The 24,856-nt window shown below is 40.7% G+C and overlaps 1 protein-coding gene across 5 annotated transcripts in view; it reads left to right on the top strand.

The window, feature by feature from the left end:
* Positions 1-24,856, top strand: part of KLHL29 (kelch like family member 29) — a 571,650-nt gene that overhangs the window by 460,431 nt on the left and 86,363 nt on the right. For all 5 annotated transcript variants that reach the window (XM_074947522.1, XM_074947521.1, XM_074947520.1 and 2 more), the window contains one exon: positions 11,908-12,046. In XM_074947522.1, the coding sequence (XP_074803623.1) occupies positions 11,908-12,046 (139 nt within the window). The remainder of the gene's footprint in view (positions 1-11,907; positions 12,047-24,856) is intronic.

Raw genomic sequence — 24,856 nt, 5'->3', positions numbered from 1 at the left:
AGCTGTGCCCCAGGTTTTTCAGCTCAACTTCGACAGCTCTTCACCATGTTGTTTTCAGGCAGCCTCATTTTCACTTGCCTTCAGGTGTCTGTCTCATTGCTACTCTGGTGATGGAATCAGTTTCCATCCAAAACACATGACCGATGCATATCCAACACCTCCTGGCAATGAGGGTTGTGGAGGTGAGGATCTAATTACAGGTACCTGGGCACTCCTGCAATTAGCACACAACCTAATCCTTGTAATGGGCACTTAGGCTGGGGGAAAACCTTGTTGTGTTGGCTTATATCTACTGGCCTGCATCCACCAGGCGGTCAGAGAATACTGTGCCTCCTGTTCCGAGTGCCAGTTAACTACCCCAGAGGATATCAAAATGGTCCTCTTAATTCCACCCCCTCTGATCAAAATTCCCTTCAACCAAATTGTGATAGACATGCTAGACCCCCCCTGGAGAGAAGTCCAGAGTGGCATCAGTACACTCTTGTGTAGACTACGCCGGCAGATACCCAGAAGCCATCCTGCTGTGCTCTGCAAACACAACAGAAGTTTCCCCAGAACTCATGTAACTCTTCTTTTGAGTAGGGGTCCCTCAGGAGATACTGACGGATCAGGAGACCAACTTCACATCCCAGGTAGTGAAGGAGCTATGGTTCCTGGTGAAGATCAAGTTGCTAAGAACCTCTGTCTGTCATCCACAAGCAGATGGATTAGTTGAAAGATTCAACAAAACCCTGAAGACAGTGGTATAAAAAGATTTATAGCCTCTGATCCCAAACATTGGGACTGGCTACTTTCTCTTTTGTTTACTATAAGAGAACCTTCACTGGGTTCTCTCCCTTCAAGCGGTTGTATGAGTGAGAGCCTCAAGGAGTCTTAGACCTCCTACATGAGGGCTGGGAAGAGCAGAACCCAAAGGCGACCAATACAGCCCAGTTGTTATCCAACTTAGGGAGCACTTCATGAAGCTGGGGGGGAGGGAGGAGGGGTTGCTCATGAAAACCATTTGGGGATCCAGCAGGCACAAGAACAAACATACAACCAGGGTGCAAGCCTAGGGATCTTCCAACTTGGGGACCAAGTACTGTTATTGCTTCCCAGCACAGAATCAAAGTTGCTAGCCAGGTATCAAGGACTTCTTGAAGTGGTTCATCAGATTGGCCCTGTGGACTAAGAGATCTGCCTGCCTGGGAAGTATAAAGAAACTAAGCTATGCCATGTGAACCTGCTAAACCCTTGGAAAATTAGAGGGGGGATGTTAATAACTTCTTACCCACTAGAGCCATAACTAGGGCCTCAAGCACCCATTTCCCAAAGGCTAGTGCAAGTGCAAATGGGCACTGAACTTCTACCTGAACAAAAAGTCAGGCCCAGCTGTTACACCACCACATCAAGATAACCCTGGGACAGTGGGTTGAAAAGAACCCTTGGCCCTTACCTCAGAAGATGTGGGAGGTAGGCCGGGAGGACATTTAGCCTATGACGGATGTAAGAGTGGTTGAGGAATCCCAAAGCAACTGGCAAAGGCCCATCATTCTTGTTCCAGAACTGATGGTTCAACATGTTTCTGCATAGACTTTTGAAAAGTTTATGCTGTCTGGAAGTCGAATGTGTACCCAGTGCCATGAGTGGACAAGATATTGGAATATTTAAGGACTGTCACGTATATCAGCAACTTGGATCTTACAAATGGGTATTGGCAGAGCCCATTTTCATTTGCATCACAAGAGAAAACAGTCTTCTTAACACCCTTTAGGCGCTTCCATTTCAGGACAATGCCCTTTGACTTACATGAAGCAGCTGCAACGTTTCAAAAGTTAATGGACGGAGCACTCAGAGGTCACCAACAGTATGCTGCTGTGTATTTAGATGACATAGTTATGTACAGTGACAACTGAAAAGACCACTTGCAACAGATATGGGCAGTCCTCCAATCCCTGGCTGAGGCAGGCCTCACAGCCAGTCCAGCAAAATGCAAACTGGCAAATCAGAAAGTCATTTACCTGGGTTACACAGTGGGAGGAGACCAACTTAGCCTCTAGTGAGCAAGGCGCAGGCATGGTGAGCATATCCCTTTCCTTAAATAAGGAGGCAGGTGAGGCACTTCATTGGGCTAGCTGGCTACTAGAGGCAATTCATTCCCAGTTTTACCACCTTGACCACCCCTTTGCAAACATGATAAAAGATGGGAATCCAAGGAATGTCCCTGACAGAACAACCGTGAGAAGAACCTTAACACCTTTAAAGACTCACTGTGCCAGGAACCTGTCCCCTCCCATCCAGATTTTTCCAAAGAGTTTGCTTTACAGACAGACACTGGAGGCTTATGGCAATACTTTCACAAGAGGTGAACCCTGAGGAGCACTCAGTCTTGAATCTAAGTTGTAAGGTGTTTCCTGGGGAAAAGGCCTGTTCAGTGATCAAAAAAAGAAGCACTGGCAGCTCTTAGGAGCTATTTATTGGGGAATACGTTCTCCTTCATTATGGCTTACACCCCCTCTGGGGACTAAATACAATGAAGGAAATCAGCCCATGTTTTCTCTGATGATACTTGTCTTGCCAATCCTATAGTTTAGAGTACAATACCATGCGGGAAAGAAACATAGTAATGTGGACTTCCTTTTGCAGGAAGTGGGGCTTCGACAATGGGATCCTGAGCTCTCTCCTTGAGGGGGAAGCTATGTGGTGGGGCAGATCATCACCCCCGTCAGGAAAGGGTTAAAGAGCTCCTCGGGGCACAATCAGCATCAACGCAGTGCACCTGTGATGCTTGTCAAGCCTGGAGATGGGCAGGTCCTTAAAAGGGAGGATCCCTGGGCTGTAGTCCTGAAAGACTAGGACTACAACCCAGAGCTTCCCAGCCCCTGGAAGCAGGGATTGCTGAGCTGGGAAATGGTTCGGGAGCCTTGACAACCCAGGCTCTTTTCTTTTCTTTTTTCCTTTGTTTTCTCTTTGACTTCCCAACACCTCAGACTCAGCTTTTTGTGGGCTGCAGGAGCATACTGAGTTTTTGTTTGGACTCCTCTAACTTCCCCCTGCAAGGGGGCTGACGCCTGGAACCACAGTGTCAGAGGGCTCTCTCCCAGACTCCAAGACGGGAGGCGCTAGAGAGGTATAGCGTGCTAAACTCTTCTATTTTATACTCAGAGTATATTTATTTTAGATAACATATTATGCCTTTTGAAAGTGTGGGGTTTCCTGGCTGCTGTTTTAAATGGTTTTTTATCTGCCTTCACAAGGTATCATGTGCTACAGTATTTTGAACAGTTATAAAATGGCTGAGTTACAATTGATTGATAATTATTGACTTCTCTCTAAGTTGTACTTTACTTATACCTACCTCATGGCATGAGGAAAAGCCCTCAATCCTGCTGCTGCAAACTGGAAGTCAGTGGGAGTTCTGCTATTGACTAAATTGGGCGTAGAATAGGGGGCTAATTCATTAAGTATATAAAGTGCTTCAGTCGCCTCAGTTGACAGGTGTTATGTAAGTATTTATTTATTAACCTCTAAAACTCTCTGTAATTTCTGTTGGATACACCACTGATTAATTGTAAGAAATCATCTCACTTGTTTAAAAAAAATGTAGACTTTTGCAATTTGTACAGTTTGGCAAGCAAGCAAGCAAGCATTCCCTTTCTCTGTGTGTGAATACTTTGTATGTCGTTTTTGTTTTTTATTCCATCTGAACTGGTCAACACTTGACTATTGCTGACATGTAGGGGAGCCTTTGATTACACTATCAGTTGCACAGATGGGTGCTTCTTGTTCAAAGCTTTCAAAACTAGAAAAATGTTCAGTAATTGCCTGGCACTACATAAGGACATCAAAAAAGGTCTAAAAGCTATCTACTAGTCTTCTGCTACAGGCAATTAGGATAAAGCTTAATCCATCCCAGATCACACATTAATAAATATTTTAGCTGTCCCGTACACATCTATTGATAGTCAGACCTATCTTCTGGTAAATAAAACAATCAGGGCTAGATTTCTGTTTAAAACCAGGCAACTTTGAGTTTCCATGCTTGAATTTGTATCTCTGTGTCTCTGGAGAAGATAGTGGTCTGATTGGAAACCAGATTATAGTGCGACATGAAATAGTGGCCTGTTGCATACAGCACAGAGGGCCGCATTGGCAACTTGCCAAGATCCCTTGGGCCATGCCAGATTTGTCTAATGTGGAGCAGATTGCTGCCAGCCTCAGATTTAATCAGAGTGGAACCTCAGAAGGCTACAGATCTTGGCATATGCTGCTCCATCTTCAACTGAACATCTTGATGGACCACTGCATGTTGGAACTGTAGTCTCTCTGCTTGTCCTTCCAGTGATCGCAGGTTGCACTGGAGAACAGCATAGACCATATTTTTTCTATAATTGTCTTCTTTTTCCCATTCTTCCTGCCGCCCCAAGTATAGAGTAAAACCACTTCATTTCCCAAGCTAATCAAATAGGTTTTCCTTAGGGAGATTGACAACCCCCAGCACTCACAAATTCTCAGGCATATTGTGTACTCCACTAATTCTACAGTATAGAAGATTTTACGTTGAGAATGTGTGAGTTGAGATAGCTGAAGTTTGGCTTCTTATATGGACCCTGAGTACAAAACAAACTCCTTTTTTATTCTATTTTTAAAACATACCTTATGTCAGCAATGATTTCTCCAATAATACATTTTGAATGGATATCCTGCAATCACATACTTAGATCTTTTTCATCTCTGCATGTAAAAAGAAAAGGTGTTAAAATAATACACTAGAATTATCTCCATGACATAGGACTGGAAAATGTCACCTGCACGATGTGTGAAGAGGTTTCTGTCCTCAGAGTACATCCTAATGTCAGCTAAGATGATGACAATGAACTGCAAATTGGTGGGAAAAAATGATGCTCTAGCATTCCAGAGTTTTGAGTAACTTGAAGAAGACTAATTACAGGCCTAACCCTGCTCAGCTTCCTCCTTATGTGAATAGTAATCCCACTAACTTCAGTGTCCATTACTCACATGGGGAAGGCAAGCAGGATTTGGCCATATATGAATAATGGAAGCCCTATTTAGCACCACAAGGCATCTCATCATCACTGACACTCTTGAAAATGGGAAAATCACAGACTAGAAGATGTAGTGTCTTTTGAAGGAAATGATCTTATGTAACTATCTGTTCAATGTTGAATTTAAAAATGATCTAACACTCTCTCCAGCAGCCAGGTTCTTGCTTTCTTTGTCAGCATACATATTTAAAGATGTCCACAATGCTAAATTGACAGAAAACCGGGTCAGTGAGTCTGTGTTTTGGGTTTTGGTTCCCCAGTACAGGGTGTGGTGGGTTTTTTTCTTGCTCATTTTGTCTGATGTAGGGCCATATGGAAGTGAGCTGCTCATAATATTGACCGGAAATTGATATGCATTGGGGTCACAATGGCTGAAGATCCCGGCTCTGCAGCAAACTGACTATTTGGGAGGAAGGCTGGTCTGCTGTGGACAGGTCACAGTAAACACCTATAATCATTCACGCGGGGGAGGAGAGCTTTATATGAATGATTCTTTGCTTTGTTCTGTCACTCCCTCTCTTCCCTTCCTCCTACCCCTGCTGGGGCCTTACACCTGAATGACCACAAGAATGAAGATGAACATGTTTCAGGTGCAGGCTAAGGTCAGTTTTAATTGTAAAAAGCATACAAATAATTACCCCAAAGTGCAGACTCATGCCAGGATCACAGGCCAATGGATGGGAGCCCTCTCCTTCCCTCTATTGTTGGAAAGTCACTTGTCCCCCTCCCCTCTCCTCCTACTGTTTTCTTGAGAGGCAGGAGAGAATGATGGGCCCTTTCCTTTCCCTGACTCATAAGTACAAAGCTGTTATCCAAGGAGATGTTTTTGTCTTCCCATCATGTGGAATCTTCTCCATCTGTCAAGTGAGGAATAACCAATCCCCATGTCACATCATTGTGGAATGTACAGAGTGATCAGCACAGTCATAGGCAGGTGTACAGTGTCAAAGCACCACCTTGGAATAGAAAACAGCCTTAGCAGCTGCATAGCCAGGGAGGCCTAGGTACTTCTGATGGATAAGTCTAATAGTGTGTCTAGGCATATAGTTGAAGGTTGCCTACACAGCTAAATCAGTCCTGTCATTAACACCATTGCCAGAGTAAGTGGACCAATTCAGCATAGTATTCCCCATTCTTTTCGTTCTTTTTTGTGTGTTCATGTATGTTGCGGTGGGGTGAAGAAGGGTTTTTCAAATGATGCTAACAAAATGTGAGACACCGTGAAATATTCTGCCAGGTCACATAGCTTGCTATGGTTCTGTGAATTGCCCTCAGAAATAACTGTGCATCTCAGGAGGGGGCATTCATCTTGTTTTCCCATGGAACCACTCAAGTGAAGCAGGTCACTACTGTACAAAATTTTCTGTCATTATTACACACCTGACTCATTGTTTTTGCTTCATAATTGAACTTATCATATGACTGTCCAAAATGTACCATGGTATGTAGTAATGTGCAGGTGTGTGGACAGTGCTGGTCAGTGTGGCTCTAATGCCTATTTATAGTTACAGATTATTTTTAAATCATAATCCTGAGAAGTAATCTCTACTTTTCAGGCCAAAAATTATTTGGATTTTACTTTCTGAGGCTTTTTCTTAGCTAGCTTATCTTTCCTGTCCTGATCATGAATTATGATGATGTGAACTTAGTATAGGCAAGCTCTCTGTATCTCTTGCACACTTCATATAGGAATAATTAGTAATGTATCACTAATTACTTTGGGTAATTTTGAAATGCATCACTTTTTCCAAGCCAACTTTTAATAACTGCTATTTATGCTGACTCCCAAATGTTACAAAAGCCCATTGTATGCTAGTTCCTGCTGTCCCCTTTTTCATATGTGGCACCTTTCAGAGTTTAAACTAAACTAATGAAGCCATTATTACAAATGGAAGGAAACGTGAGGGCATTATTAAGAAATAAGTTAAGCCTCCAGGGGTTGTGTTGCCAGTCCCCGCTATTTGCAATACAGTCTAAATGTGGGTAACAAGTTACTTTGTTGGCTGTTATAGCAGTATGATTGGTAGTTTGGAATAGGGCTTACTAGTTTACTTCTGCTCCCTTTGCTGGCTTTTCAGGAGTAGAACACAGATAATGTTGGTCCTATGTACAGCATGATCATTTGGCTTTTTTGGCTTAGTTTGTAATTTCTCAGTTGAGGGGGAGGGACTGTTGTCTAGTGGTTAGAGTTGGAAACTGGGAATCAGAGCTGCTGAATTCTGTTCCTGACTCTGCTACTGACTCACTGTATGACCTCAGCAGAGTCATTTCAACATTCTGTGCCTCTCTTTCTCTTGTGAACTGGGTATAACTGTGTTTAAAAGTACCTCCTAGCCATGTTGTGAAGGCTAATAGTGGTAAAAGTACCTCTCATCCCAAACTTTGCGGAGCTGTTTGGAGGCAGGGTTTTAAATCCGTATCCTTCTTTTGGTTTAACTGCCTTTAGCCCAGTGGCAGCACCCATGGAGCTGTGGGAGAGCAAGTTGGATTCTAGTCTATATCATGCATCATCAGTTTTCAGCCAGGTTCTGATTACAGGATCCTTAGCATTAGTAATGATGTAAGCAACAGAAATGACACAGCTTAATTTCTTAGATCCTATGGTGAGTGGGCACATAGGAACAAATCCTTGTACTTGTGAATTGAGTATATCGCCTATGGAATCACTGAGGGGAGAAAACATTGGGGCCCACCCTGCTAGTTTAATGGTCTTTGGGTATGTCTACACTGCAATCCGGAGGTGTGATTGTTGTACACATAGGCATACCCATAGCTTGGATCGAGCTAGCTAAAAATAGAGTGTAGCCATGGGTTAGCCAACCCAATACAGCCCTGCCCATAAGCCTGGCTACGTACTTGGGCAGCTAGCCCTTGCTGCTGCTTGTGACACCGTGGGTATGCTGCTATATTTACATGTACTGCAGTTGCACCTCCCCACTGCAGTGTAGATATTCCCTTTCCTCCATTTCGCTAGCTATAATTGCACTGTGCATATAAGTGGGTCCCTTTAGAAAGGAAGGAAGAAAGAAAGGCAGAAAGAAAAAAAGACCCCCTCTTTAAAAGCAAAGAAACCAAAAGAATAAATGAATAATAATAATAAATACCCCGCTGGGCCCCTTTATGATTCTTTTAGGGAATCCCATCTTTAGGAGGAAAAGATGAAAATAGGAACTCCAAAAGAAAGAAGCAAGGGAAAGCTCAGATCATTTTTCATTGCCAGAACTGCAGTGTACAATTCATTGGCAGGCATTATTACCTGGTGAAAAAATTTGTTTTGCAACTGATCCTGAATTCTCATAAATCATTAATGCCTGGCTAAGCACAGTATGAGCATTACAAATATACTGAGAATAAGGATGCATTCTGATATAACCTTGTATCCACTACTAATGCCTGCTAGTTATTTAGTAATACAAAGGGGGTCTCAACAAGGAAGATCAATGAATCAATGGAGCTTCCTGACTTCCTCCTTTCTTCCTTCTCTTCTCCCTGCCTTGTCTCACTTTGATTCAGAAACTGAGCTACATAACAGAAAGGACTGTTCAGGGCAGTTTAATGGGTCAGAAGGGAGAGGGGGGAATTATAGCCTCAAAATTGCAATGGCAGAATAGAAGCCTTTCTGCTGCTTCTCAGGGATTGTTCAGGTTTATATTGTTATGAGCCAAGTTGAACCATTGCTGCAGACCTGTGTTTTGTGATTTGCATCCCTTAATGAATGCATGAACAGGCAAATCTTGCTTGCAAACAATGTAGACAGGGTGCCTAAGAGCCACAGGGCTGGGTGTAATTAATGAGTGCCAAGTAATCAGGCTTTACATGATGTATTGTGTAGGGTCTCAGGCACTTAAAAACAACCATCCCAAACATGAGGAACAGCCCCTCTGTAGCCTCTGCTGCAGCCTATGAGGAGGTATAGTGGTTGAATTCTGAATCCTATTATGATGGAGTTCTTGGCCATGGTCATGGATCCAGTGACTCCCATCCCTGTTATCTTTAATCTATCCACGGGTGTATGCGTTGCTGCCAGTTCCCACACACCTTCCATCCCAGCATGTTCAGAATGGTATTAAGTGCCACCCACCCGCTCAGTCTGAAGCAGCGGCAAAGGTCCATCTGCATGGTTGCTCTACCTGCAGCTCCCTTATCTTTCAACATCATAATGCTTGACTCAGGGGATTAAGTTGTGTTGGAGTGCCTGACCCTTTGCACAAGGGTAAGCTTTATTCTGTCTGACTGTATTGAAGGAAAAGATGTACCAAACTCAAAGGATCCATCTCCTTTCCCATTACCTGGATCTCTTATATGTGGAAGATTCTGAATGGCTAGGGTATGTAGATATAGCTGGGGAAAGGAAGGAGGATTGACTAGGGGATTAAGAAAGGCAGAAGTGTACAGAAAGGAGGAAAGGAAATTGGATGGGGAAATTTGAAAAAGAGATACAGAAAACAAAGGATGAAATATATAGAAGAAGAGACCAAATCAGAAAACATGTTTGAAGGAGAAAATGAGATATAAAGGTATAAAATGGTAGAAAATTGGTCTGAGGAAAATCCAGTTACTGAAAATGAGAGGAAAAGATGGGCCAAGATTGAGAAGATCTAGAAAAATGTGGTGTACATCTGACGAAAAAAGGGAAATTAAAAATAACAAAACCCCAACACGTTAAACTAAAAATAGCATCTAAAGATGTTCTTGTGGAACCAAAGACCTTGGTCACTTAGGCCCTATTCAGACTAAACACGCATTGGTGCCCCTGGATTTTCAGCAGGGCTTTTGACTGAACAAGGCCTACAGGGTTCAGGCCCAACTCAGACTTTGGCCCATGTTCTAGAGTCCATCATCAAATGTTTGCCAGAGACAAAAGCTTAAAACTTCTCTAGATTAGAGGGAACACTTTCATCCCCATTTAAGTTTTGCGTTTGCTTGAGCAGTAGTATTATGTTTTAGTTCAAAAGAACGTGTTAAAAATAGTCCATTATGTAGCACCCACAGGACAGAGTGGTATATTTTCCTCTATTATAGATCCGACACAAGCCTACTGTTATTTCAGTGCCCTCTCTAATGATCTGCTTGCTCTCTGGAGGATGCTGACCCATTTCAGCGCATAGTAATTAGCCTTTCAGACACTACTGTGTTTCCATTAAATAGATATAAATGTGCAAGGTGACATTTATTTTCTTAATCCTGAAAAATGTTCACCACAGATGTTGGGGTTTGGCTCGATTTCAGTTTGCTTTTTAATGTAACAGTTGAATAAAAAAGTTTGCATGTTTTTTTGTTGCTGTTGGATAATTGAGGCTTCTCTAAAATGACACTTGCTTGATGAGTTTCATTTTGGAGGCAGAAGAAACATGATTACAGCATAAGATTATTTGGTCCTGATTCTCTCTTACGCTAAGACCCCTTTATATCACTCTGCAATACAGTGGGCATAAATACAATTACACCCCCTTTAAGACGCCTTTACACTGTAAAGGGGGTTTACATGTGAATGAGAATTGGACTCTTTAGATGTAAAACTCTATCTGAAAATGTATGTGTACATGGTTTTATGATGTTTGAGGAAATGAGGATGTTGACCTATTGCAAATATATATGTGCGTGTGTTTGTGTATGCGCACATGTGTGTGTGTGTGTGTGTGTATATATGTATGTGTGTGTGTGTGTGTGTCTCTCTCTCTCTCTATATATATATATATACACAATGTGCATATATAGATATATGTACATATAAAACACATTAATATTAAAGTCAGTTTTATCATCTTGATCATTGTCTTCAACCCCACCACACACCCTCAACTTAACTGTATGTTATTCGTCCTGCTAATTATTCTGGTCTCCAGCGTTAGTGAAAGACTTTCACCTAAATGATCCAACAGGCGTATAGAACATCTAGGTTGCTTAATAGTTCACATTCACATATGAAGACATGTGGCATGCTGTTATTTCATTCTCTCAGTACCGAGAGGCTGTGTGAGAGGAGGCATCATGCGAGGTAGGTGCTTACTGCAGGACAGAAATACTTTCAGAGGTTATTTTTGTCATTGTGAATCTCCTGTGATGTGCGAAAGTCAATGGTTGCTGTAAATGAAGCTGTCAAAGGCTACAGATTAAAAATGCTGAAATGGTGAAAATCTTCTGCGTGTAAAAAATTGGAAATAGTAAAAAAGCCAATAATTTACTCTCTCTGTGTGATTCTTTTAATCATAAGAATGCTGTTAAGATAATCTTTTAACATATTCCATTGTCACCTATGTTGTAAAGATATTTTATGAGCTGCATTGATAATTCTGTTAAACTTTAATACAGTGTAGTATAACATAATACTTATAATTAATACTATTGTATTTTGTTGACTGAGAAGCTTCACACATTCTTGGTATGTTTGAGTTTAGGATATGCTGTTTTTGCAGGGTTTGGTTTTATTCTTTTGACACATATCCAGTTCATATTACATCAAAATGCCATGTTTTTACTTAGTATTATTCCAAAACATTCAAAAGATATTTGCATTTGGAGAAAAATTATGTAGTTCTCACATTCTGTTATAACAAATTATATTTAACTTTTCTGTGATAATGCGTTATCTGTGTGTCTGATTTTCTGACGCTCAAATTTTTAAATTTTTGTTTTTAACCCTTACGAGTTTAGGATTTTTTTAAATTATTTAGACCTACTGGTTCCTGCTTATTTTTTTTAATACCAAGTTTGTTTATTATTTCTTTGACTGTCAGTGTTGAGCCAGTCTTGCCAACAAACAATATCAAGTGTTTCCTATTTCTCTACTTCTTTACAAGAAAAAAATAAATAAAAACTCTTAATGGGAACCCTGGCACTGTCTGTCTTCTCTGTTCTGCAGAAATGTTGAAGGAGTTGAACCAGCAACGCAGAGCGAAAGAGTTTACAGACCTGAAAATTATTGTTGAAGGCAAAGAGTTTGAAGTCCACCAAAATGTTCTAGCTTCCTGCAGCTTGTATTTCAAGGACCTGATTAAAAGGTTTGCCTTCCTTCCAGCTGTGATCTGGTCTGTTCTTTTGTAGGGCGCATTTGTGTCGCTTTTTTCTTCCCCTCTCTTGCAGGTTTATGAAGATTGAATCTCCTGTCACAGAGCCAGTAGCCATTCTTTCCACCACCTTTGAATGTATTTTCAAACTGAGACTCAGATCCATTTGTTACACATCTGACTTGTACAATGTAATTATTTCTGATCAGTAATGGCCTATTTTGGCTGAAGAAGGTGTTCCATCACTAAGAATTCAAAACTTAAAACAAAACTATTAGTAGTGATCCAGACCACACGATAGAACTATTGCTATCGATATTTTAAAGGGATTCCATTACATATTACAAAACTTTATCCTTCAGGCTACAGTAAGCCCTAAGCTTTCCTGTGAATGATGCTGAAACGTCATACCAATAAAGTATTTAGACAATATTAACCCCTTCAGCCCTGAAATCTTTGTCACATGCTATGTCACATGTGGCACTTAGGAGAAAGGGGGGTTAATATTTATAAAAAAATATTATTTGGGGCCTTTTAAAGGCAAAAAGTCAATTGACAAATTTTCATAGGAAAAATTGGAAAGACAATGTTAGATAAAAATATAACTCAGTCTGCATGTTAGACTAAGAGGAGTTTTCCTTAAGCAAACACTGCTTTAGCTTAGAATAAATGTAATATGTACATTTCTAAACCTCATGTCTCTGCCTTTGCATTTCCCCCCTCTCAGTTTCTAGCTGATTGATTCTAAACAGTGCATGATAATCTTTTTTTTCCATTACATTGATTTTTCAATTTGTATGCTTCATATACTCGATAGGAATAAATTGGTACTTTCATATTATTAGTAAGTTAGAGTAGCAAGAAGGGAGGGATAAAAAAACCACCACCAAGATAACTTTCATTTTTTCTCTCAATCATCAGCAAATTAATGCAGCTGCTGATTTTGCCTTGCAGTATTTTCCTAAGCAGACTGAGCCTGGACTGTGCTAAAAAATGGAATTACAGAACATTTTGCTTGCTTTCAAATTCTGTATTTAAATTTTGCCAACTAACACAATAGTGACGGTATTTTATTTCAGGATGGCATATTGGCTGGTATCTCCTTTTCAATGCATTATGTCCTTTTGCACAAAGCTGTTTTTCTAATTGTGCATATATATTACAGTACTATGATCTAATTGTGCTTGACTGCCTTATCAATTATTCATAAAAGATATGATGGCCTGGTAGCTTGTTATTTTCCCTCTGTAAACCTAATGATTGCTAGCTCTAGCTATGATAGATCTCTTTTCTGTCCTTTTTCTCCTGTCTGCTCATTATCACTTGCTAGTTAAGGCTACAGTATATGCCTCTCACAGAGATAAGGTATGCAGTCTATAGGGAAAGGAGATCTTAGGCATCATTTATAGAAACCCAGTAATTGACTGGCCAAGGAGTGTCATTTGGATTTGACTGTGAAGACATTAGTTCATCTACAAAAGTCATCAGGCACCATCTATTTCTAGCGAGAATCTGGGGAGGATTGTAATTTAGTTGTCGAATGGAGATGAACCATAGACTGAATGCTGATTTATCAGAGCAATCGTTTAAAAAAAAAAGACTTAAATGCAGTTCTCCTCTGAAAAGTGACTCTGCGAAAGTGGAATCCTGGAGTTCCACACTTGTCTCTCTCCGACTCACCTCAGACTCACTCAGTTTCCAACTGAAAAAGGTGGGGGTTTATTGCCCCTGAACTGCAGGCTCTGAAAACTCAACCGGGAATTTGAAAGTCAACTTGTGTTCTTTTCCTTCTCACACATTGACAGCAGTAGTAAAGAGTTCTCAGGTCAAATTCTGACCTCAGTTAGACCAGTTCAGCCCCAATATATGGCCTCACTCTCACTCATGTAACCTTGATGAATGCTTATGGGGCTACTACACAGGTGTATCCAAGGCAGCAACACTTCTATTACTGGTGATGACATTTGAATAGGGAGGAACCCAGCTTGATGGCAGGTTGAGTTTTCAGGCTGTCTGGTGGGGAAAATAGGAAAAAATAAATGTTCACCTGCTGAGTGTGCATATTTGTGCTAGTGTCTTTGACAGACCTTAAACCTGGGGCTCTGAGGTACCATTTTAAAGACTCACTTTTCAGGGAACTACACTGGAAAGCCCAATCCTTCGAGTGACCCCATGGAAGTTAATGGGAGTTGAGGACACTTAACTTGCAAGAGGCAATCAGCACCTTGTGGGAGCATGCCCTTAGTAATATAAAATCATGATAGTTCACAATGGTAGTATATTTATAAATATAGCATGTTTAGAATGTTCTTTTGATAACGGTCACATGTTGCTAACAGCTCCTTTGAGGAAAGATGAATCGCAGATCACACTTAAAGTTTAATGTGATTTATATTGCACTCTTTCTATTATCATAAAAATAAAAACAGACACAGTTGGATTCAGTGGCTGAAGAATAAGTAAATGTCTTTGTATTTCCTAAATATTTATATAAAGGACACTGAGTTCAGTGGTACAATAGATATAAGATCTGATTCCGCTCCAGCTGAAGTCAACAAGAATTTGGTCCCTGACTTCAGTGGGAACAGGATCATCCCCATAAAGATGCTCTAGGTATGTGTCTGCATGTCCCCATGTGTATACATGTTTGCAAAATACCTTTCAGTGTACTTGCATCATATGTCCTGTACTATGGACAAACTACTGTCCTAACACATCTGATTATCTGCCTCTGATACCACTGGGTGTTGTGGGTGAGTATCTGAAGATAAAATAGCAAGTGATGCCCCAAATGAGTAAAGGGAATGTTAGAAAATAATTAAGGCCAATTACAACAATGTCTTTAAAGGATAAATCCAACTTTCAGACTCAGTGTACCGCATTGTAATGAAAAAGACACAGTCAGATTTGACTGACCCAAAACTGAATATACATTTTAAAACAAACATTAATTTATTTATATACCATTAAAATATTTATATTTTCAAATAAAAACATATTGTTCTCCTGATCCTAGAAGATCTGTTGGTTCTTAAAAATGGCTTGGTCCTGTCCGGTGCTGAGCCCTCTAGCCCCCCTCCACCAAAGCACTTAAGTACATGAGTCGTCCCATTGACAATGTACTTACAATTAAACACATGCTTATATGCTTGGTTGGGCCAAAGCCAGAGTGCACCGGACCAAGCCCAAGTTGTGCTTTCAGCCCATATTAAAAAAAAAAGACTCCTATGCTGAACAACCCAACAATAACAAGTCAATGAATTGGGCTTCTTCACTGTCTGGCATTCTTGCCCCATCCTGCTGCTATACCTATATGGTTCATTCCTGCAAACAGGCAGCATATTGAAATGTGTCTGCTCCAGGTTTCTTGTACCCTCCATGCTCACAAGAATGAAGCAGACAGGCAAAGCAGAAGGATTGGGTGAGATGTGTGTGCCCTCAAACAAAGCACAGTTGGCAGGCCTAATTATATTGCTAGCATTCTTATGTCCCTTTACTTTGTAGCTTTCTTAAACATCAAATTCTTGAAACAGACTTACTACTCTTTATGTTAAATTTGTAAGGATTTTTTTTCTTGGTGACTCTTTTGGTTAATGTTTAGAACTTCCCTTGTGAGAGAGATGTATTTCATGACCTGATCTTACACTTGCTCCCAGAGCTGGGGACAAGATAGACAGCATGTTCAGCCCTTGTTGGAGGGAGTCCTCTGGCTAATCAGGTGGCATTAGTCAAGATTCAGACTTGGCCAACAGGAGGTTACTGCAGCAGACAACCTTGAGGGGGAGTGAATGTTAAACAAGAGTGAGAGGTGGAGAAACAAGAGAATCCCCTGTAACCTAAATAATATCTACATATCTTGTATGTGTGCATTGGAGTTGGCCCCTAACAGATACCCCAAGCTGAATTCTTTCCAATTATGGAATTGGGGTTGAAATCCAGACCAGAATCTGAATCTGAGTTTTGTGGCTCTGGCTCAACCCGTATGTGTATGCTATATGTGTGTATATGTCAGATACATCTGTGATCATCTCTATATGACTAGAGATAGACCAAAATCCAAACAGCCCTCCCTCCAACTTTGACCCCCCACTCCACCCCATATATTTTTATGGGGGGATAGAGGGCATGATTCAAAATCCAAATCTTAATTTTTGCTTTGGGCTCCATCTCTGTAATAGGCCAAACCAAAACCCCATACCCACGCATCCCTCCCCTTCCAATTTTGGCAAGGTTGTCCACATTCCAGAACCAGATTTTGCAGCTCCATTTGTAACTATAATTCCTTGTTTTGATTGTGTGTATGTTTCTTTGTTTTGATTATGTGTGTCTGGAAGAAAGGGATGGAAAATCCCATGATGTGGTATAATGTTTTCAAACTGCATCCTAAGTAGACAAATACAGCTGCCATATAAATGGAATGTCTGATATTTCTAGAGCAAAGTGAACTTCACTGGAGCTTTTTAATTAGATTTTTTTTTCTAAATGTCGAGCCCTGGAATCCTTATCAAATTCACATTGATAGGAAGTTCTTGGCTTAAAATCCGTTTCTAGGCCCAAATACTGGCTCTTATAAGCAAACCTCAGAGTTGTATTTCTTTGTGAGGCAGCAGTACAGAGAAGTTCAAGTAGTATTCTGTACCTTTTAACTGTTCAAGATTTGCTTTTAATGATGCTCTTAACTTTGTAGCACCGAGGGCTGGCTAATTCCAGTAGCGTACAGCATAAAATACACACAGCAGGAGATTAGATCACAAAGCCAAGAATTTTGATGGAACATAATCTGGCATAACTCTGGTCCTCTTTCTTTTCCGGAGGAGCAAAGTAACTTTAAAAAAAGAAAAGGAGTACTTGTGGCACCTTAGAGACTAACCAATTTATTTGAGCATGAGCTCACGAAAGCTCATGCTCAAATAAATTGGTTAGTCTCTAAGGTGCCGCAAGTACTCCTTTTCTTTTTGCGAATACAGACTAACACGGCTGTTACTCTGAAAAGTAACTTTAGTTCACGACCAGATTGTTTTTCCAGGATAGCCTACTTCTTTTCTCTATTGTTTTGTTTTTCTAAAATGGGGTAGCAGGTCCTTTTTTTGTACCTGGGACCTGGGTGCTAAGGCTGGCGAGGTAGAGAAGTTTGGACTATTAGGGCCAAATTCTGCTTTCCCTTGCACCCTTGTAAATTCAGTGTGACTTCATTGAAGTCATGGGAGTTACTCTGGATTTTGTAAAAGAAGGCAGAATTTGGTGCAAGATGGAAAAATCTGCCCCTCTCCATCTGAAACAGTCTGACAAAACTGCAAAAGCATTCAGGTGTCTGGAAAACAGACTGTCTGGTTTGTATTTACATCATGAGAAGCCAAAAATGAGAAATAGCAGGTGAAAGAAAAATCCACTCCTGTTTTGCTTCTTATCGAGAGCTTTTGCTTTTAACCCCAGTTGAGAGTCGGGATCATATCTGCAGCTATCTCTTTCAGCTTCCCTGTAAAGATTAAACATTTGTGAAAGTAAATCCTTGCATTTTTTTTTTGAAAGAGGAGGAAAAGATCTTGAAAATCAGATATGTTTTTCAGGTGCAATCAGAGATGTACAGTACATAGAAGGATATCATCAGTCACTTCTGTTAAACCATTTATGGGGCTGTCATAAATATAAAGGGAAGGGTAAACACCTTTAAAATCCCTCCTGGCCAGAGGAAAAACCCTTTCACCTGTAAAGGGTTAAGAAGCTAGGATAACCTCGCTGGCACCTGACCAAAATGACCTATGAGGAGACAAGATACTTTAAAAGCTGGAGTGGGGGAGAAACAAAGGTTCTCTCTGTCTGTGTGAGGCTTTTGCCAGGAACAGAAAAGGAATGGAGTCTTAGAACTTAAAAAGAAAAGGAGTACTTGTGGCACCTTAGAGACTAACCAATTTATTTGAGCATGAGCTTTCGTGAGCTACAGCTCACTTCATCGGATGCACACTGTGGAAACTGCAGAAGACATTATATACACAGAGACCATGAAACAATACCTCCTCCCACCCCACTCTCCTGCTGGTAATAGCTTATCTAAAGTGATCAAACACTTCAATCTCTCTGGTCACGCAATCACAGACATGAAGGTCGCTATCTTACAACAAAAAAACTTCAAATCCAGACTCCAGCGAGAAACTGCTGAATTGGAATTCATTTGCAAATTGGATACTATTAATTTAGGCTTAAATAGAGACTGGGAGTGGCTAAGTCATTATGCAAGGTAGCCTATTTCCCCTTGTTTTTTCCTACCCCCCCCCCAGACGCTCTGGTTAAACTTGGATTTATGCTGGAAATGGCCCCCCTTGATTGTCATGCACATTGTGGGGAGAGTGGTCAGTTTGGATGAGCTATTGCCAGCAGCAGAGTGAGTTTGTGTGTGTGTGTGTGTTGGGGGAGGGTGGTGAGAAAACCTGGATTTGTGCTGGAAATGGCCCACCTTGATTATCATGCACATTGTAGGGAGAGTGGTCACTTTGGATAGGCTATTACCAGCAGGAGAGTGAGTTTGTGTGTGTGGTTTTTGGAGGGGGGTGAGGGGGTGAGAGAACCTGAATTTGTGCAGGAAATGGCCCACCTTGATTATCATACACATTGTGAAGAGAGTGGTCACTTTGGATGGGCTATTACCAGCAGGAGAGTGAGTTTGTGTGGGGGGGGGCGGAGGGTGAGAAAACCTGGATTTGTGCTGGAAATGGCCCAACTTGATGATCACTTTAGATAAGCTATTACCAGCAGGAGAGTGGGGTGGGAGGAGGTATTGTTTCATGGTCTCTGTGTATGTAATGTCTTCTGCAGTTTCCACAGTATGCATCCGATGAAGTGAGCTGTAGCTCACGAAAGCTCATGCTCAAATAAATTGGTTAGTCTCTAAGGTGCCACAAGTACTCCTTTTCTATTTGCGAATACAGACTAACACGGCTGTTACTCTGAAACCTGTCTTAGAACTTAGTAAGTAATCTAGCTAGATATGCTTTAGATTCTGTTTTGTTTAATGACAGGTTTCAGAGTAACAGCCGTGTTAGTCTGTATTCGTAAAAAGAAAAAAGAAAAGGAGTACTTGTGGCACCTTAGAGACTAACCAGTTTATTTGAGCATGAGCTTTCGTGAGCTACAGCTCACTTCATCGGATGCATCCGATGAAGTGAGCTGTAGCTCACGAAAGCTCATGCTCAAATAAACTGGTTAGTCTCTAAGGTGCCACAAGTACTCCTTTTGTTTTGTTTAAATGGCTGATAAAATAAGCTGTGCTGAATGGAATGTATATTCCTGTTTTTGTGTCTTTTTGTAACTTAAGCGTTTGCCTAGAGGGATTCTCTATGTTTTGAATCTGATTACCCTGTAAGGTAGTTACCATCCTGATTTTACAGAGGTGATTCTTTTACTTTTTCTTCAATTAAAATTCTTCTTTTAAGAACCTGATTGCTTTTTCATTATTCTTAAGATCCAAGGGTTTGGGTCTGTGTTCACTTATGCAAATTGGTGAGGATTTTTATCAAGCCTTCCCCAGGAAAGGGGGTGTAGGGTTTGGGAGGATTTTGGCGGGAAAGACTTTTCCAAGTGGGCTCTTTCCCTGTTATATATTTGTTAGACGCTTGGTGGTGGCAGCAATAAAGTCCAAGGGCAAAAGGTAAAATAGTTTGTACCTTGGGGAAGTTTTAACCTAAGCTGGTAAAAATAAGCTTAGGGGGTTTTCTTGCAGGTCCTCACATCTGTACCCTAGAGTTCAGAGTGGGGAAGGAACCTTGACAGAGGCCTATGAAAAAGGGAGGTTTATTGGAAAGTACAAAGTGTACTGTTCCTTTGCTGTGAAGGTCCAAGTAATGCTATAAATGCCTTTCCTCTTAAACAGGTAGCTCATAGCTAAGGTAGGTTGGGCTTGAAATACTGCCATGGGAAGTAGATTTATGCTCCTACAAGTGGCAGCCTTTTTTGTCATTGCTGTTCTCTTGCCGCTTGTATTTTGTTAAGCAGCAGCAACAGTCACACCCTAATGTCACAGCTGGCCGCTAGGGTTTGATACTACGCAGCTGCCAGGCTCTGAAAAACATGTTTTCACTGAGCAGAAATTCACGTGCTTCAATATAAACGAACTGCAGGTTACAAATATTTAACTGTGCTTCTGAACCAAAGGGCCTAGGAATTGACACAGAGTCCAGAGCAGAAGTTTCAGCATCACTGTATTCAGCCAAGCAAATGCAGTCGTGGATTGGTGGGGTCACAGGCTTGCTCTGGATGCTTGCTCTGCATTGGCAGGCAGATAAATTCATTCTATTTTGAAAGACAAAACCTGGCAAGTGAGACAGGGCAGGTCCATTTTGAAGCTCAGGCTATGGCATGGAAATTAAGCATCTGCCTCAGGACAGTTCCAGCTTGCAGAGGTACCAAGCAGAATCACTTAACCTCAGCCTCCTCTCTCTCTTTGGGAGGCAAGGGCTTCTCACTCTTGTAATTTCTAGACAGAACTACAAATCTTATCCAAGAAATGACAGACTAATCACTCCCTTGCCCTCGCTCTGGCTAGACTTATCTGCGAGCCACGCTGCTGTCATGCAGCCGCTCGGAAGATGCTGATTCATGTGACCTAGCTATATTTACTTACATCTCAGGGCCCAGTCTGAGCTTGACTGTGTTGTGTACTTGCAATTTACGGGCAAAGGGGAAGAGTTGTGTTACAAGAGCCAATTAAAGCTAAATGGATCAAAGACAAATAGGCAAAAACTGCACAGGCCAGGGTCTGGAGCCAGGCTCTTCAACGCTGTTGTTTTTGGCCACCTCCAAAAGCTTGTCTTGCCCTAAAACGAAAATAATCAAATATGATGGTTCAAGATGACTCTGACCCTGCCTATCCCACCTGTGTTTACAACACTGCACATGTGCATTATGATGTGGGATTTATTTATTTATTTTTGCCTTTCTTTAACATCTGGTATTGGCCACTGCTGGATTAGGATACTGAATTTATGTTAATGATATGATCAGCTTTTGGCAAATCCTTTGTTCCTGTTGCACTAAACACTGATGGGCAAAATGTGCAGAGCAGTTCTTGAAGGTTTTCTGTAGGTAACAAATCCCCAGTACCAATAATAGGAGATACATGAAAACCACACTACCTGTTACGTGGTATAATACCTTTCACGTATATTTTTTTTTAAGTGGTACATGCCTCTTCTAAGGGTTTGCCTCTACAGGGACACTCAGAAAAGTGAATTAAGCTAAACCGAATTAAGGCCACTTTAATTTTGAATTAGAGTGCCCACACAAGGATCTAACGCAGTTTAACTAATTTACTTTAAATTCACATATTTAGTTAATTCAGATTAACTCTACTGAATGTCCCCGTGTAGACAAGCCTTAACTATATTACAAAAATGTAACCATAAGACCCTATATCTGAGTGACAAAGAGCTAGCACCTTGCAAAATTCATTCTAATACTTGAAATCCCAATTAGGACCTTGGGGCTACTACCTTAATATAAATACATAATAGTAAAAATTAATAAATAAATATTTAATTATTCCCCCAGTGTTGAAAGGGAGCCTTAGATATACCTACATAAACACTTGTGTAAATTTCACCACATCCAGTGAAAGAGATTTATTATTTGTATGATGCCAACTGTGTGCTAAGCTGTTTTATTATTGTGCAGTAAATATGATCAGAAGAGATCAGGTCTGAGTGGGATGAGGGGAACCTTTAGTTTTTCAAGGATTAACTGTTGTCAGTCATTAAATTTATTTTTAATTCTTCTTCCTTCATCTAAAATCCCCAAAGCAAAATTTTTGTTCCGCAATATATTTTGCTGTTTTCTGTTCAAAGGAGGCTTTTGCAAGTATGTTGGTGCCCAGACTGTTAATACTGTGGCCTAGTTTTTCATTACTCCACAAGTAGATCCTTAGAGGGACTCATTGTCCCCAGTCCCTAGCAAAAGAGTTCAGAGACAGCAAATGTTGCTCTTCCAAGGCCCATTGGCTCACTCTATTGCCGCTTGTTTAAGCTGACCTCTTGAAGCTTGTCTATTTTCTTTCTCAAGTCTCAACAGTGAGGTACATGTGTATTTCAGTCTGTGATCTCAGCTACTATAGCATTACACCCTTCAACTGAACCTGGCCTTGCTTTTTTGAAGCAGCCTGTATAGAGCAATTAGATCGTGTTCCATCTTTGAATAGCTTAAAAGCATATTTGAGATTGGCTTCTTTTGTTTGTTTTTTGTTTTGTTCTGGCCATGTCTCTTGTTAACAAAAGCATTTGTTGTTAATCCTATAGTTTGCCTTGGTCTAAAATTATCATTTGTCTGATTTGTGGGGTGCATTAGGAGAAAATGCCTGATACACAAACAAGTTTACACCCATGGAACTCCACTGACTTCACTGGGGATTGAACAGCTGCAGACTGAGAGCATTTGGCCCTTGGTATGCTAAACCAGCCTTGCCAAATTCTATTCGCCTGGAGCAAGTAATAACATTATCTGCAGCAATGTCATGGTAAAGGGTGGACAAGTAGATTTTGTGCGTGGTCAGGTAAACTTTCATGATGAATTTGCAAGGCTGTATTCAAACACTAATTTATTGAATCTCTTGATTTTGCTAGTTCTTTACCCTAATCACACTGTAGCATCATTACAGTACGTGTTTTTCTTGTCTCATGAGACAGATGGACAGTAGCTGAGGCTCCAGATAGTATTTATCTCTGAGATAGCGTAAAGAAGGCAGAGATTTGCAAGTTAGTAGATTTTGATATCGATAAAATAATTCCAAAAGAGAAGCCATGCTAGGGTATAATTTATTTTAAAAAAATCCTATTTAATAGAACATCCACCACCTTCTGGCACATGTATTGCAATGATGTTTCTCTATAAATGTCTCTTGCTGTCATCATTTACATGACTGATTATCCTGCAGCTGTATAAACTCTAGTAACTCAGTAAATAATGTGTGACCACAGAGTGTACATACATCTTGGGGTCTGTGTTGTGTAAATCCATGTTGTTATGTTTGTGTATCTGTACATTTGTATCTCATGATGAGCCTATAATTATACAGAATTGTAAATCAAGTCCTTAGGCATGAAACATTGCTTTCCATGCAGAGTACAATATCTGTTCTCTACTTAGCTAGAGGTAAGCTACAGATGTCATTAAGCTTCTTTTTTGTTTATCCCAAGATAAACAGACGTGACTTTGAACCATTTAATAACTTTGATGAAAAGTCAAACAGTGGACAGTTAGGATGCAGCAATGCTGCACTTTGTTCTTATTTGCCTAGAGTTTCAGTACCTCCAGGATTATGTACCACAGTAAACAAGATATTCTGCCTAAATTGTGTAGACTTGAACAAAAGTTTTTAATGAGCACATAACTAACAGACTCTTCAGCCTCATGAGAAGCTGCCAATCCCAGTCTAGTGTTCTCGATTTGGTAATCAAAACAATTTGACAGAGATAAAAAGAAGTAGCTGTTCTTGGTTTAAGTGCTTCATCTCATATTCTAATCTTGGATTTCCTGTTTCCTTTAGACCCAAACAAAGTGTCCAGGGAATGAAGCAATTTAATTTCTGGGGTTTTTTTATCCCATTGGCATAGGTAGCAAATGTTTTGCTCTAGTGAAATGAGAACACAAATATTTGCTCTTATGTTAATTATGTCCCTCACTATGAAACCAAAACCAATAAGAACAGAATGTCACAGTACATTTAGGAGGTGGTGTACAAGCTGGAAGTTCATTAGGTAGCTGGATATAGAAGACAGCAATCCTAAGGGCCGTATACTACGGACTGTGTGTGCAACTTCCAGCCACACCAATGGCATCAGGGGGGCAATACCATGGCTCTCGGATGCAGGTGTCAACAGATGTTGTAAAGAATAGTATGCATGTTCCACTGCCCTCTGGATAGAATCAAAACTGCTCATTAGTTTTTGGGCCACAAGCCCTATTATGTTAACGGAAATCTCCTTTAGCACAAGCCGTAGAGGTATCAAGTACAGGGGTATCTGAGTTCTATTGCCATTAAATTCCAAGTGGCCAAGATGTGCAGGATAATAATCAATAGGGAAGTCAAAGATGCCCACAATAGCTGAATCTATCTGATAGATATCAATTTAATTTTGTTGGCTGCTTAAATTTTGTTTGTTTGTTCAATTGTGATGGGCCCTGGATAGAAACAAAGAAAGAGGCAGACTCTAACTGCTGGGGGGGTAGCGGGGTGGAAGATATTCAGATGCACAATACCAAAAATGTCTTTATTTTTAGGGTTAATCTTTTATTTGGTGCCCATTTTCATAGGGCGAAGCTGTGATGTATGACATGCCTTTGAGGTTGCACCTCATGTAGTCCTACTGCTTCAGACGTGAAGAGATGTCACTGAAAGGTCTATTAGTCTCCCTGCTCACATACAGCATGCTGAGGCAGTGTGGGAACCAACTGTTCCTAGTCAGAAACATACATTTACATGAAGCGTTTTGTATTATTCATGTGCATTCCTTGCAGGCAGCTCCATTTTGAATATTCTGAATTTGTTTTATGCAGTGTTTGTTGTTGTAGCTGTGTTGGTCCTAGAATATTAGAGAGGCAAGGTGGGTGAGATTAGTCCAGTAAAAGATATTACCTCACCCACCTTGTCTCGCTGAATTTGCTTTGACTTTTATTGACTATAGCTTGTAAACAGTGAGAAAACTGGTTTCTACACTGCTCATAGGTAGCTTTTCACATTTGAAATGAAACTGAGTAAGACTGTAGCCAACTCTAAGAGACAATCAGACTATTAGTCAATCAAAACAGTGTTTCAAGCCAGTT

This window comes from Natator depressus, chromosome 3, assembly GCF_965152275.1.
Source record: "Natator depressus isolate rNatDep1 chromosome 3, rNatDep2.hap1, whole genome shotgun sequence".
In the NCBI taxonomy this organism is placed as follows: domain Eukaryota; kingdom Metazoa; phylum Chordata; order Testudines; family Cheloniidae; genus Natator; species Natator depressus.
This window is presented reverse-complemented; position numbering and strand designations above follow the sequence as displayed.